Source organism: Simochromis diagramma, unplaced genomic scaffold (assembly GCF_900408965.1).
Source record: "Simochromis diagramma unplaced genomic scaffold, fSimDia1.1 OVJJ01000618.1, whole genome shotgun sequence".
NCBI lineage: Eukaryota > Metazoa > Chordata > Actinopteri > Cichliformes > Cichlidae > Simochromis > Simochromis diagramma.
This window is the reverse complement of record NW_024387423.1, coordinates 8,368,896-8,385,917: the sequence shown is the minus strand read 5'-3', so window position 1 is coordinate 8,385,917 and position 17,022 is coordinate 8,368,896. Positions and strand designations below refer to the sequence as shown.

The window sequence follows — 17,022 nt, the reverse complement described above, 5'->3', positions numbered from 1 at the left end:
ATTTATTACTGCACCAACATCCAGATGTACTCTATCGTCTCAACAATGATATGTGGAAATGTTCTGTTAGCAAACTTTGTTCTTTTTCCTCAGTATGACTTCAGCGAGAGGTGGACAGTGAACTACATTTAAATGAGCCTTCACATTTCTCACACTTTAAGGGACGCACACATTCAATGAAGTGTTTAAGCTGCTTGTAAATGAGTCACTTCTGTCTATAACAATCTTTCACTTCATTATCAGACTTCCATCAGCTTTGGCATTGCAAGTGTCTTTAAATTAAACCCCCTTTTTTTGTTTCATCTGATACGCATTCTGATTCTATCTTATTTAAAAATGACAAATATCAGTTGAAATAAATGAAGAAAGAGTTACACATCCGATCTTATCTTTTAACAAAGTGAACACGCTCTCAACTGCATTGCTTTCATGCAAGGCATCCACATGTACCACACACCCAGCAGTCACATATTGCAAATGAGCTCTGTGACTGTGGCTTTCTAGCAAGTTGAATGGCGCCATCTAATGTTCAATAAAAAGACCACAAGTCACAGCGACGCCTGTTTCCTTTTGAGTTTAAACTGCATTCAAAGTAAGGAATTAGTTCTTTTTTGGGGGGGGTTTGCTTGACGCTTATGTAGCCTATAAAAGTCCAAGCGATCTGATTTTTGCTGCAGGGCTTGGAAGGAAGCGGGCGGGCAGGCAGGCTTTGAAATGACCATAAAAGTGGGCAGAGTGAACCCCTTAATTTGAAATTTAACTGTAATAGACAACAAGCTATCAGTGTTGCAGCATAATTCTGACCTCTGTTTGTTTTGCTGAATACACAGAATAAATGAAAAAATGCTTCCTCTTCATACGGTGCGTTCCTCCTCATCACACTCAATGCTTTTTCTTTCCTCCCCCCCCCCTTTGGGGTAATCGATGTGTCAGCGTTTTCACGGCTGACTGCAGGGGTTCAGACCTACTCCTTGCCTCGGAGGGTTCGGTGGTGCAGAGGTTAACACGAGTTGCGTTGGACAGAGCAAAGACACTGTCGCTGACAACGGGGGCTTCTACTTTCCTGGCCACATGTCCTCTCTTTTTACAACAGGCCTGACACTTGTGGATGCTGGACTGGGAGGGCAAGAACCCCACCACCACCACCTTACAAATTGTACTCCACAACATTATCCCTGTCACATGGTTGGGCACAATTTGGTGGCAACTGTGTCGATGAGAAGATCTTCGAGGCAGCCGCAGAGCTTTAACCTAACCTCTCTGCCGCTTAGCACAACACCAGCTATCAGGGCCACGAAAGACACGAGCGACCAAACAGCGAGACCTTTAAGATATGTGATGCGCAGTCTGACGTTTTAATAACTTTGTCGCACTGCATCTGTAAAGCAAACACATTAAAGTGGACACAGTGCCCCCCCTCATTAAACACACAGCAGTGTAAACCCTCCTCCACACTTGCATAAACACACACGTACACAAAGAAACTCATTGCCTTTCTGCATCCCTGCATCCATCCAACGGATGCCACCAGCAAGCCTTGGGAGTTTTTCTATGGGGGTGTTTTATGCATCCCACAGGGCTCAGAGACAGTGAGATGTGGCTATAGCACACAGAGGATCCCAGTCAAGGACACAGGCAGCATCACTCACTCCACCATTATTTCCTCATATTTAAAGCTGGGCAGGCGCAGGGGTTTACCTGGGGGACTGGAGCTGCACATGCAGAGGAGGGCGGGTGATTTCAGGGTCCGACGGGTGTGCTGGGGGACCGAAAGCTAAAGGAGACGCGTGGAAAGGAGAGAGAAAAAGAGAGGGAGTGACAGAGGGCTTTATATGTCAGGCCGGTGATACCAGCATTTTTATGGCCGAATATTTTTCCTCTTGTCAGAGCTGGATAAGGAATCACCATAAGGTTGGGGAGCATGAATATTGCCCTTGAGGGCCCACTGTGGCTGCTCCTGTTTATGGTTGACTAGCAATCAGCCACCGATTCAGGACCTCCAACCCCTCATCCATCCACGTCAGCAATTAATCAATTAAACGGGCAGCAGGGAGGAGTTGGATCGGCTAGGTGTGTTAATACAATAGCCTGTTAAGGCTGATGTAATTTCATCACTAATGTCACCCATTCATCACGGCTTATTATCTGGTTCGCATAGACAATGGTCAATATCACTTCATAAATCTGAGAATCATGGGGATCTTGTGATATTAAGCCCGAAGGATGCCACCAAATGATGGGCCGCAGAGCGTGAGGGCCAAATTTAACGAGAAAGGCTGCTGAAACAAGTGTTCAACATAATGTGACGGATTACACACGAGGGCTACAGACTTTTTATGTAATCCCTGAGCAGAAAATAGAACTCTTATTATGAAGACCAAGGCAAACAAATGCCATCTGAGACTACTGCTGGTTTGATAATATACAGATCACATAACTGTCCCCGTTGTAGGACTTGTTAGTGTTGAATGTAATGTATGCAATGTCGGATTAATCTGAAAGGGTAAAAAATAATTAAAAAAATTAAACCCCACCATGGTCCCAGCTGGTTCCGAGACTTACGAGGAAACCGCAAGCACGGAGATATCATGCCTGTTTAAAATCACGGTGCCATATCAATAGGCTTTTATCATAGCAGAAAAAAGGCGAGTTGGTGTGTGTGTGGACGACAAATGTGTAAATAGCTGGTAGCATGTGGGCGGAGGCCCTGTCCGCATGTGTGCCTGGCATGAGCGCGTGTGGGCCAGACCACATGTGATACCCAAAGTGAGAGCGGGATTTGGCGTACCGGTGGATATGAAGCCTTCTATCCCTAACAATGTTTTTTGGACTCGAGCCGCTGACAGCTGACAGTTTGTGCTAGTACTTCATAACTTTAAATGTCACTATTTTCAGGGCCAAAATATTTGAAAACTTACAACTCAGTGCTTCTTGGAGAATTGAGTTGAAGCAAGGGTAGAAACAGGCTAGGCCATTACATCAGGTTAATGTAATGTATTGCAATGTCACAGCAGTATTCCAGAGCTTTTATAGCTCTTACCAACACCGCAGCGTTTGATGCATGTCTTGTTGCTCACTGTGGATTTGCAAGGCTCACCGAGGCACCGTGGTAATGGGCTGTACAGATGAACCCGACTTGACCTAACAACTCATTGTAATCTATGGATAATTGTTTGGAATCTGATCAAGCTGTTTCATTAGACTTAAGGGTTTAGCTCAGACAGGCAGCAGTGTTGATTCATTCTACAATAAATAGAGTTTGTAATCAAAGAAACTACATCATATCCATCATATCAGTTGGACAGCACTGACTGGCCCGCATCCAACACTTAACAGAAGACCAATACCTGCCCCGCACATCGCTCTAATGCTACTAACAGCTTCAGTCAGACAAAAAGAGCTTCTCTTCCACCCAAGCCAACATTTCCCCAGCACTCCCAGCAGGTACATCAGTTCAATTATGATGATGGCAATGACTGATTGCATTTTACGTCTCCCCTGTTCCCTCAATAAGTCTGGCCATCACATGCAGAGAGAGCGAGAGAGACGGATGAGAAGAAGGAGAGGAAAAAAGAGAGACAGAGACAGAGATAGCGGCGTCATCCTCGGTGAGCTACAAACATCCCAGATGCCAGTCTCCGGGATGGTATCAAACATCTTGGTGGCGGACTCGCCATGAAAATAATCTATACCTACAGGAAGTCAATTAAAAAGTGCCAGGGGAGATTAAGAGCAGCGTGACGGCTTTTCGTCAGGCCACCGGTTTGTCTAGGAGAACCAGCGTGTCGCGTCGCTGCCGTGTGAGTGAGTGGAAGGTAAAGTGTGCGCGTGACGGTAGTAAAGACGTGTTGGGAAAGCGAGCGGCAGCGGAGGAAAAGGAGAGCGTTACCGAACACCCTTAAAAGCCCCCTCATGAATATTAAAAAGGCCTTTGGCAGTCGGCAGCTCTGCCACAAGTTTGCAAACCAGCATAATGTGTCTGTTTGCGCTGAGAAAGGCTCAGTCCGGATATCAATTAAATCAAGCTTTGTCAGTCTGATGGCCCTCTCAATGGAGGGACAGCCCATTCCCCTCTACACATCAGCTCAGCTTTGTGTCAACCATTCATCTCTCATCCTCCCCTCCGCTTCCTCCTCTCTCCCTCTTGCCATCTTTATCAGCCTTGACGCACGCTCCCTCTCTCCCTCTCTCTCCTCCTTCTTTCCTTTGCTCTCTCTCTCTTTCTCTCTCTCCGTCTCTCAAGCAGCCGGTAACTGAATGCACAAATTACTCTCCCCTCCACCTTTAACTCCCACTAAATCTTTCCCCTTTTCCACTTTGCTGAGCTGGGATATTTTATTCCTCCATCAAATATGCATCCCATTAATTAAGTTAAATTACTCCTGACTGCCAAATATCCCCTGCCCCGATGGGTGTCAACACAGAAATGCATGACTGTGAACCTGCAATGACACGGCCCCAACACTTAAACATGAGTTACAGCCTTTTCCAGCTCCATCCACGGGCAGATTACCAGACACTTTGGGCTCCTGGAATTAAGCACCCGTTCGCTCCTTCCCCCCCTCCTCCTCCACCCAGCTTTTTAATAAGTGCACAATGGATGACACTCGCACTTCTGACAATGAGAGGACTGATATTTTAATTACACCCCTTTTTTCATCTGCCTTCCTCTTCATCTTTTAATTGCTGTTGTTAATCACTCATTAACTTCCTTCTCTCTATTTTCCCCCTCCTCCTACAATATACCTATGACATGATTAGCTCTATAGAATGGATTGTTCAGCAACATTTTTTTTGAATCATTTATCAACTTTTCAGGATAAAGTTTGAACCTCCTTTGTCCCAGTTTGTGGCGAAGGGATTAAAACTTATCGTGCTCGTGCTTCCTAACTAACAGAGCGTCTGTTTGCTGCTATCGGTCTTTAGAAGGTAAATTAAAAGTGTAAAAAACGCTACCATGAAAGGGGTCTTGTGAGACCAAAGTTAGTCTACTTCTCTTCATTTTTGCCCTGCAAGTTAAGATTTAGCAAAAACAAAGTGATGAAAAAAAAAGAAGAAGAAAAACTGAGAAAAGGCTGAGACCACAACAAGTTTAATGTTTTAGGAAAGAAGCTGCATGCGCCTCTTAACTTAGCCGGTCCTCAAGAGTTGTATAACTCACAATCATACGCTTATGTGCTGTGCTGGCTGCTTAGCTTAACTACTGATGTTGCCGTTTAAGTGTCTGAGCCCAGTGTTTGTTTTGGTTTGTGTTTGATTAAAGGGGAATGGTTTGATTATGAAGCCCTGAGGCCCCTGTTGTGGACCCGCTAAAGAATATGAGATTGTTATTAAAACCTAATAGGACTGATATGCTGACAGCGATTTCTCTCTTTGTCTCTCGCGCTCAGAGATGCTGAGTGGGGTCCCAATCCGAACTCTTCAAAAGCATCCTTTCGCCAACGTGAGACTAACCGAGAAAACAGACTTTGTCTTCCGTGAGCACCTGCACTCGTGTTAATTTGAAGTGAAAATTTAATAGCATTTGTTGCCTTTCTGCTGAGCGTGAGGCTCCGCGACACAAACGCAACTGATAAAGCCGCACGCCTGTTGGCACCTCACCTCGGAGATACCTGTGAGGACACGTCACTAGCAAGGAAGTAAGAATTTGACAGTTCACTATAAAAGTGTGAAGCTGCACACCGGTGGATTTATACTGATGCATCGACGCTGTCTACAGTTTGCTCTCCCTCCTGCTCTTTTCTTTTTCTTTTTTTTTCTGTGTGTGCACATGTGCCTGCGCAAAAGTGTGTTTCTATTGCAAAAAACATTAATTTTACAAACATCAGCCCAAGGCTACTAAACACATCCAATCCATTATGCTGCGCTTTATCGTGTTATGGGGGGTAACGGGCTGTAAAGCTGTCTTGGTCATAAAGAGCGATCGCGGAGTGTCGAGTCAAACCAGAACGCAGAGCTCTCCGAGCCATACGCAGGCCTCGTTATCATCAGAACAGCTCCGTCACATACTTAACCTTTCCAGACCAGACTTTCTGCATTATTTTCCAAATGACCTTTAGCGTTACTTATTTCATTTCCGATAATGGCACACTAAATTTAGTTAAATGCATCAGAGCAAAATGTGTTTATTTTGGTGAAGGGGTCTACACTGACTGACAAGGACCGTGTTCCCAGAGTGAGACACTAAAGTGTCCGGAGCGGTAAACAGCACTACATCTTCCTGATGGGAGCAAGTGCCAGGCTCCGTGCGTGATGGGCAGAAATCTTAGCAGATTCATCAAGTAAGTAGGTCATAGGAATTGAGATAAGGAATACATAAAACAGATATATGAATATGTGGCTGTCGCTTTATCCACGCAGATGTTCATGGATCTACTGGAGGGTCAAGGTCAGTACACCAACTTCTAGGTGTGACACAAATATTAATGAAGTACATTCAAATACAAAAAAAAAAAAGATTAGTAGTGTTCTTTCAGATGTTCATGCTTTATTTTTCTAATTCTCTTACTTAAAGTGCATCGAGTTGCATATTTACAAGCATCTGAAGGCTGCAAACGAAGCCAATGAAATATGCAAACACTAAAGGCTTATTGTTCTGTGCTAATAAATTCAAAATTCCTGCTTACAGTTCCTGCCAACATGCGGTGCACACTCTTGGTCTAAATCATTAAGGGCACAATGAGTTTTGAAAAGGTCTAACTCTAACACAAATACATAGCTATCCTGGAGCTGTTTTATCACACAACACAATCCCACAGCAGCCTGCGAGGAGCAGCGTGCTTCACGCCCTTGCTGTACGGGTAGAGGGGCTTGGGTGGAGGGATCTTAGGAAAATCGCTAATGTACGTGATGATTAAGTGTAACTCAAATACCGAGCGTGTTGTTCGTAGGCCTGACAGGCAGTAATTTGGTGTATTATATTCTCCGGTTTTAATTGCACGCCACCAACGTGTCCCTGTGACACGTTATGAAGCGATGATGTACAATTATTTCAGGGCGGCGGGAGATCAGCGGAGTGACATTATAATCATCCTCATAGGGATCCTTCCCTTCATCTGCAACAACCATTAATGTTTAAATGGAGAAGAAGGAAAAAAAAAAAAACATAAAAATAGTTCTCAGGGAGTTCTAACCAGAATCTGTTTGAGGATTATAGAGAATCACTTCAGGGGAGAAGGAGAGGGGTGTGGATAGACAATAGAGGGGCTGAGTTAAGTGACGGCTTTCTCTGGATAAGCAGCAAGCTAAGATGCTCCTCCACTGTCACTGCCAGGCCTCACACTACTCATACAGGCCCGGGCATTAAGGCACATTACAGCGGATGAGCCACGCAGGGCGGAACTGATGGGCTATTCTGGGAACAGACCAGACAATCTCACAAGACAGGGGGGACATAAAAACCCTGACATGAGCCAACCCCATCCTGTTAACAGTCAAATCACACACACACACACAAACACACACACACCCGACATGAAAACATGACTATATATACTCCAACGCTAAGTAAGGGGAGGGAGGGAGAAACACAATCCAGCCTCCTCTACAGTGAAGACAAACTTTAAGCATGCTGGAAACTTTTTGTGTTGGAAGAAAGAAACTTTTTCTTTTCTTTTCTTTTCTCTTTTCCGTTGGGGGGGGTAAAATTCCTGAAGTGACACTAGCAAACAGGCAGCTTATGACCCACGATCATAAAACCTCAGTCCACAAGAGGACAATCCATGTCCATGATGGTGTTAATACTTCTAAGGCCTGGGCTGAGATATTAAACCAATGCCTCAAAGCATTTAGACTGTTTATGCATAATTTAACACCTACAACAGCACTGGATCTCCATTGCATCTTTGGGGAGGACAAGAGAGCGGGAGGGTGAAAATGCTGAATCCACGGCCTTTCTGTTAGATGATGGAGGAGAGGAGGAGGAGGAGGAAGCTCATTAAGTGGCCAAGCCCCAATGTGGACAAAACATGCCAGGAGGAAATGCAACAATCTGCCATCTTGCATGCTCCGAGGTTTTTTTTTTAACCAATTAAATATGAGAAATCTTATCTCTCGTGCTAATAGCAAATATGTGCTTTTCTGCTTTTTTTTTTTTTTTTAAACACCTTAAGAGATCTTTATAGCAAAGTTTATACAGATGGGTCTTTAAAATTGAAAAAAAAAAAACTCTGTTTATATGAGCAGACAAACAGATGTGGGGAGGGTAGAAGAACTGGGGAGGCAGAAAGCCTATAAAGTGGTCGGGATGATGAGCGCGGCGCTGACCAGCACACTCAAGTTTGACTGGCAGCATGGTCAAGGGTTCCAATCTGTCTTGGCCTCGCATTTGCATTTGTTAATTAAATGCCACAACAATATGATCTTTAACTATCAACAACTTCCCTGCCCCACCCCCGCTTTGGAAAAGAAAGCGGCGGAAGGCGAGTCGAAGCTAAAGTGAGGTGGACAGCCGAGGTGCAGCACGTCCACTCGATCACAGAGTCAGAGCTGGGGTAAATGTTCCAGTCTGAAAGTTTAACAAGGAAGCGCGGCAATCGATGTGAGTGAGCAGGAAGGAGAGGGTTTTTTTGTTTGTTTGTAAGGAAAGAAAAAGCCCAGGAACAATGTGCTGAGCTTAAACAAAACGCCAATAAACCTAATCCAAGAATTCTGTGCCACATGGATGCCTGAGAGTCTGCAAGCGTAAAATAAACTGATACAACTACAGTTAGATAGATAGTTAAAGAAAAACAGGACCCAAACTGAGTGTTGTGTTAATTGACATGATAAACTGCGATTACACAACCACACGAAAGACCAAAAAAATATAAAAAAAAATCCCCCCCAAACAAACGTATTTGGTTAATCAAAAAAGTTGGCCCGTCGAGAAAGCAGAGCTTAATTGCGCTATAATCTCACTTTTTCTAGGTCACCCGAAACAAAACGGGTAATCACATTACACCTGAAACACAGTCATCCATTAGTAGCGTGCTTTGGATCCAGATTAAAGGACATATCATGAAATGTGAAAAGTTTGGGAAGGGGGAGCAGGTTATGTGAATGTATGGCTCTGGCCTTAATGAGGGTGTGTCTGTGGGTTTCTTTGTGTTTGCTGCTCTTTAGTCAAGACGAGGGATGGCCCGGTGATCAGTCAGTACTGAAAGCACACACAGGAGCCGATTTGTCACCAGTGGCTGGCACTGGCAGCACATAGCTCCTCCATCTGCATGATTTGTGAAACCAGAGGCCGTATTTAGTAGTCCCATTTAAAGGCATATTGGAGAACCGTTCTGTACGTATATGTGTATGCTTTGTCGTGCGCGTGCATGGGTGTGTGTGTATGTAAAGTCAGACACTTGGTCAAAGCGCAGCACATTTGCAGCACTTGGGAGAGAGGAGGGTTTTTCAGCTGGAGGGCTTGTGAAACATGAGACTTTCCTCTCATTAAAGGAGAAGCTGTGTTTAAACCAAAGCTTGTTTGCTCCTGCTGTAATATGTTTGCGAACATCAGCGGGAGCAAATAAACACATTTGCTCCGCTCGGCTTTAGAAGAACAACAACGGGGAAAAAAAAGTCGGCCCGTGACTGAACTAAACGGAACGGTTTATACAGAATCACACAGAGGGAGAAACTAATAACGCTGCATATGTCTTCATCTTAGCGAACGTGCAGCTGCAGAAGCTCGACGGGAACAAAGCCGGAAATCCCACAATTTATTGTATTCCCCGTCTGCATGTTAAACAGCTTAACACGTCCATCTGAACATGGCACGGCAATGAGGAGGTCTACCACGGGAATGAAAGGAGCTGAGCGCAACATATGGTCTACATGTAGGGGGTAGACGGTAGTGCAATAATAACTGTACTCTTGCACTACTGGGTATTTGCGGGCTGGTGGTTACCTACATAAACTTCCAATTAGGATTATTTGTACAGAAGAGAAAGCAAAATAAATGGATATTTTAAAAGCAGCAATACAATTGTCTTTTAAGGACTGGAGTAAGTGGATTCGCATGTTAAAGGGATGGTACGCACCAAAATGAAATATACGTGTTATTCATTTCTTTTTCAGCCTGTCCTGTATAATAGAAGCAAACGGCACTGGCCTGGTGCTGCTCAAAGTGCCAACAGGATACATTTGAACTCAGCTTTAATCGTTGCTTTCCAGAAATCAAGACCCAGCTACTCACAAAAAAATAAATAAATCTGCAAACCTTGGTGTGAAAAGTTTAATGTAGAAACCATTTTTCTTTTTGCCAAACTACACCTGGCAACTATATCACAATGCAGAGGGATATAATAACGTGATTAATAAATGGTCAACTGATAAGATATATAATTTTCGTTATTGTAAACTAAAATGTATAATTATAAAGTGATATTTAACAATCTTGACGAACCTAATTAAAATTACTCACGTTAAATAATCATTACTATAGTATGATTTCTGTTCATATTATTTACACATACTGGTCATTTTATCAGGTACATCTGTTCAACTGTTCGTTTATGCCTTATCAGCAGCAAGTCAGTGCATTTAGGTTTATAGACATGGTCAAGACAGCCTGCTGTAACTGTGTCCCGAGTCTGAGGCCACCAAATGCTGCCGTTTAGTAGAGGTTGTTGCAACATAGAAAAACAATAATGGATTGCATTTATATAGCGCTTTTCTAGGCACCCAAAGTGCTTTACGATTCCACTATTCATTCACTCTCACATTCACACAAAACACATGTTTCTTTCATTTTCTGAAAAGACTTTGTGAACTAGCTAAAAAATACTGGCAACCACCAGTGCTGCCTTTCAGCCTCCTAATAGACACACCTTTGGTATCAATTTGAAAATCCTAAGTGGCTTCTTTCTTGAGTAATCGATTTCACAAGATTTTCAGAAAACTTGACCTATGAGATTTGAACTCATCCAAGATTTAATTAGATGCAGTATGGTATCAATTTGAAGCTCCTACATCACTTTGTTTTCGAGTTATCTCATTTACAAACCTAGGTGTCCAAGCTGCCTGCACGGCGGGATGATGACAATACCCCAACAGCCTTTTACAGCCGAGGGGTCATAAAAACCAGAACAAAAAATAAATAAATCAGAGGAAGTTTTATTCTTTGTTGGTTTAGTAAAGTTTTTATGACATATGAGGCACTGATAGACAGTCTGGATGTCTATGAGACTGTGAGTGAATTGCTTTCAAAAGGTTCTGTGTTTTTACCGTAATACTTGTACGGATTTACCTAAATCTTGCATACATTTATATGACTCCAATAATAAAATTTAATATAATAGTAATTTAACTAACACTGAAACTAATAAAAAAACTAAATTAAAACTAAACATTTTCTAAAAACAGTGAAAGACACAGGACACCAACCACACCCTCAAAGTTCATAGCCTTGTGATTTCCCAGTTTTGCATTATTTGATCAAGTACAATATAAAGTTATCTGTAAAAATTAATTAAAGTTTAAATATTCATTACACAGACTTTATCAACCATATACAAAGACTTTTGAACATCAGTTTCAACTTTACTTTAACCACCCAGTTAATGCTTGTTGATGGTTTATTCAACACCTATTAACCGATCAGTAAACACTAATAAGCCTGCCATTGTTGAACTAAATTTAAGATTAATTAAACATTATTTACCATTTATTTATCCATTCATTTTTAACCATTTATTAAAGATAATAATGTTATCAAAGTATGCATCTACCACTTTGAAAAGGCCAAACATGACAGGATGCAAACATAAAGCTGGCCACCCTCAGCCAAGCTGTAACATTAGCTATCTGCATTCTTCCTGTGGTTGGAGGGTGTAGTTTGGCTGAAAGAAAATTATTTGTACCCAAACTGTGCTAAATATTTTTGGGTAACTTGAGCCAATATTTCTGGAATAAAAAGACGTCGCTGCTCAGATTTCCAGGTGTTTTTTTGTTGTGTTTTGTCTTTTGGTGTTGTTGCCACTATGAGCGTCACAAGAAATAAATACAAGAAAACTGCCTTTACCTTGTTTCGATTATTTTTGCACAGCTACAATTTTTTTGTAAATAGTTTTACATTGATCGGTTTACTTTCTTATTAAATAGCAGAATATGGATTTGGGTTTTCAAACAGAACATTAAGGCATTAAATGGACAGCAAGGTTCTCAAAAGGCAAACTAATCACAATCTGTGGACGTGTGTGACAGATAAGTATAAAAAGCTGTCTGCATCACATTAGCAAATGAAGCAAACCAATGCCACGTCTCTTATTATGACCAGGCAGGGTTAAATGGGTTTGAATTATGAATTAGCCTGAGACAAATGCAATTTAAAGTGGGCTGTACAATAGATAATCAGCAGGCCACACTCAACAGGAGGAGCAAACCAAACGCTTGTCTCAATTTTGAGCTTCAACTTGAAAACTGCGGCAGCTTTTCAGCAAACTGTGAAATATCTCTATTAGAAATGTGCATCCAATCAAATGTGAGACAAGTGACTAAATACGTTCTTATTGATTTGCAATTGAATCCTCAGGTGAGAGTCATTAGATGTAACACTAAAACAAACACATTCCCCGACTCGTAGATTTTCATGTTATTGCTTGACTTTTTCTTGTAAATGTCCAGAGCTGTAATGGTTGGATCATCCTTCACTCCAAATTTGTGTGAGCAAAGCCGTTGTTTGACCCCCCTCGACTCTGCGAATTGTTACCCTTAAGAACGGCATACTCCGAGTAACTCACCCACATATGTCGCATTTGTACTCTCGCATGCCGAGATGTCTCTTCACGTGGTTCCTGGCGTCTCCCAGCTGAGCGGTTGCGAAGTTGCAGATCTTGCACATGAAGGGCTTAGATCCTGCAAAACACAGCACGGAGAAATCACATGCAACAATAATATTATGTTTGAAAGAAACGGCAATTTTAATAAAACACGACTGCGTAAGCGCTGGGCAGAAATCTGATTTTACATTACGGATCATTTTTCAATGCCAGGCGTGGAGAACTGTTATTAGTTCTGTGGTAGGGCTTCAATCTACTTCACAGCTACGAAATGACTTCAGAATTATAGAAACAGATGCCCTTACTCCAGCCCCCATAAAAACTACAGTCACACTCCAAGTGCCAAGCAGCTCTTCTTTCACTCTCTATCTATCCTTGTCACTCTCCTTCATCTCTTACCTACTCTTCCTTTGCCTGTGGATGCGTAAATTGGATTCCAAAGGTCAGGGCGAATACGTAAATCAATTCTGTGTGCGCTCACTACCGCCCATTCCATCATTAAAGCGCTAATCACTCTGGCGGGCTTCGCAGGGAGGTTTCTCCCTAATTATTGTCATTAATAAGTCCTGAGGGCGGGGTAGCATTTGAGAGAGTGGCAAAGCTTCTTCCTGCTATTCATCATTTAAGAGCAGAGCGCGGGTGAGGGCCAATGCCTGTACTATCTCTGTGATGCACTCACATCTACCAGCTCAAAGAGAAGGAAAAAAAGAATGTTGGACATGCTACACAATCTCAAATTTTAAATATAGAACACAGAAAAATGCATATTACAAATGCAAGTTTACATTTCTTCAAAGATTCAAGCTATAATTAGTAAGTAACATGAATATTTTGTTCAACAGCGGCACGGCACAGTATGACACTCCAATATAAGTGGCAGCCTGGTGTAATATCCACGTATGCATCTTTGAGCAAACCCTCAGCCTCTCCCGGTGAATATCCCAAGACGTTGTACAATATTTATTCCAGGGGCAGCCGCTGATTTGATTAAGCACTTTGTGTAGATTACTAATTCGTTCATACACGGTTCACTTGCTGTGAGCTGGAAGTACGACACATTGAATTTTATGCCGGTAACGAAGATTGAAAGGCAAGCCTGTGCTAACAAGGCCCATAAACACAAGGGACGGGGAGTGGGGGGGGGGGTGGGTCAACACATGGGCAAAGACAACCTCTTCATTTCACATGTCTCCATAGTATACCACACACACACACACACACACACACACACATCACCACAGCATAAAAACAAGAGCAAATAAAGGCAAAAAACAAATATCTCTGTCCAAAACTCTACCCTTCACACCTTAATAAAGTGACACTTTTTCTCTCTCTCTCTCTCTCTCTCACTGTCTCTCACACACACACACACACACACACACACACACACACACACACACAAATTAATTAAAAGAAGAAGAAAAAAAAGATTACAAAACAAACTCAGCAACACCCATAAAAAAAGACAGATGCACACACTCACACCACACCCACCGTCACACCTACACCTACCTGCATCTAGATTCAGAGCCCCACCTCACACCTTTGCATGCGCTTGCAGACACACACATTATATTCATAAACAATAATCACCCGTGGACAAACAGAAGGAGAGACAATCATTCTTCCCCCTTCTCACTCACTCACACATGCACACACACACACACACACACACACACACACACACACACACACACACTCATATGCAACCTAAAGTTGAGGAGAGAGAGAGAGAGAGAGAGAGAGAGAGAGAGAGAGAGAGAGAGAGAGAGAGAGAGAGAGGCGTGTGGGGAGCTGATTTGTCCAGATGGCTGGCTGAGTATGAAACATGGCAGAAAGGAGAGCGATGTAACGTCCCTCAGTTCTCACATCTTATCACATTAATACTCTACCACTCCACTTAAACAGCCTCCGTGAAACTGAAATTGACCATCAATGCAGTGTCATGTTAAATTAATATTGCCATCCACATAGGGGCGATGTGGCTCCTGCACATCCCAGATGAGACAGGGAATGACTAATTAATTTCCTGAGAGGAGAGAAGAACCTCTTGCAATGTTTCACTACGTGCTCACACACACACACACACACACACACACACACACACACACACACACACACACACACACACACACACACACACACGTCTCGCACATGATGCACACCCCTGTCACAGCCTTGGCTTTAACTTTCATGTTTAGAGGAAAAGAATAATAGCTGATAATTTCATACAAATAAACACATTTTGCTCCACTTCCACTATTCTGCAGTTTCAATACTGCGGTTTCATCTGTGAACAGTCTTGCGGGTGTTCAGTCAAAGTTTATTTTAATCTGTTGCCTTGTTTTTACTTGTTTTAGCCTGCAAAAACAGATTTACTCTGCATTACAGTGGGTGCATTGGAACATGGTTAATGCGGTGCCACAAGTCACATGAATATTAAACATGATTCTTTAGAGGAAAATTTTCACCTGTTCCTGTCAGCACAAAGTGTGAAACACATACTTTAACAGAATGCAAGAGGGGGAGGATAGGAAGAGAAAAGCACCACGCATAAAAGTCTGATGGCAACTGTGAACACACAAAAAAGCAAAAAACCTTTAAAATATGTGGTTTTATTAAAAGAAGCTCTATAGGAGTTCAGCATTATACTCCAGAAAGTTCAGAAACAGACACCGGACACATTAAAGACAAACTGAAACACTGAAGCAACACAGTCGAAAGATTCTGCCTCTTAATATGGCCCAGGATCCAAAATTACATTTAATTTCCCATCATGCAACTCCATACCACCATTCTTTAGACACCCAGTGCGTAACGCTGCCACTATATCCCCCACTTCCTATTAAAAGGACTCAAGCCTGTAAGTCAAAAGAAACCTCGTGACATTATCAGACATATATACTTAAACTTCACACTTAATAAACTCAGCTTAATGGGGAAAAACACACACATGCTAATAATTTATCAGTCTCATGACGGGTTATAGACAAAAAACACTCTTTTCTTCCAAGTATAACATTTCCAAAAATCAAGTAAGTATTTAGGGTAAAAGCGAACTGGGATTTCCTCCTAAACAAAATGTAAAACCACGTTCCACGAATAACCAAGAAGGCAAAAATAAACAAAAAGAAGATAAAGAACATTTCTGTTCTGCCTTACTGATTTTTTTTTTTCACAAATCAACTACCTTCCATTATAGGTTTGAAATATCCTATAAGATAACTTCAGACTAAAACTCCTGATAAGGCCTCCTTTTCTGTCTGAACAACTCCAGTTCGCTTCCTTCACTCTACCCTTTCAAGCAAAAAGTTTAGAGTCATCATAAACGTCTTTTCTTCATAATCACCGCCGTTCCCATTTGTGTTTCTATAGTGCTAAAAACGTTGTCTTTCTCCCTCTGGATTTAAGGTCTATAGAGCAGCATATGGTACCACCTCAAGGGTGGATGGTGATGGTGTGTAGAGGTATGAATAAGCATCCCACTGTACGTCCCCCCCCACCCCCCGAACCCTCCAGCAAAAGGTGGGTCCTGCAGCACGATGCATTGGCATGGAAAATGAGCTATTAAATCCAAAGCTGTAAATACTTCAGTGTTGCATTGGTCTGCTCTCTGCTTTCGTCCAGCTTTCAACTTTTTATTTGCCAAAATTTAATTCGCTGATTAGTTTAATGCTGATAAATCAGCATCTCATCTATTCAGATATATCTCATCTATTCTAATAAATCAGCATCTAATTTTTTATCCTTAAAAAAACCCCTTCTCTTTGGGACCTTTTTTTTGGTTTGTTTTTTTTGTGTTGCATGGAGTGGTTTAATGTGTGGGGGTTCGCTTAAGAAATAAACATTCCATGGTTCAATTCTCGGATGAGACACGTATTCCATCAGGAAGGGAGTCCAAATTGACCGTGAGAATCTACGTGCTGTAGCAACCTCTCGACAATAACGGAGCAGTCAAAAGCAGCCTTTATGTAACCTTTCTGGGTATTCTTGGCTACCAAAACAGGCTAGAAATAAAATACACTGTGATGATTAGAAATTACAAGAGTCAATTGCTTTTTAATTTCTTCTACACATGCTAAATGACAAAAATCATCTGTAAGGATTTAAAGATCCTAGAAATGTTTGTATCAAAAGCCAGTATGGGTTAAACCATCACTAAAGTGTTTAAACTTAACACTATACAGCAGACCAGTGGAGCACCTATCATTTTAATTCCTGGCTATTGCTACAAACACAAATTACATCCTGCATACTAGCAAGAGTGGAT

The 17,022-nt window shown here is 42.1% G+C and overlaps 1 protein-coding gene across 3 annotated transcripts in view; it reads right to left on the bottom strand.

The window, feature by feature from the left end:
* Positions 1-17,022, bottom strand: part of znf407 (zinc finger protein 407) — a 161,583-nt gene that overhangs the window by 133,037 nt on the left and 11,524 nt on the right. For all 3 annotated transcript variants that reach the window (XM_040012705.1, XM_040012703.1, XM_040012704.1), the window contains exon 4: positions 12,714-12,828. In XM_040012705.1, the coding sequence (XP_039868639.1) occupies positions 12,714-12,828 (115 nt within the window). The remainder of the gene's footprint in view (positions 1-12,713; positions 12,829-17,022) is intronic.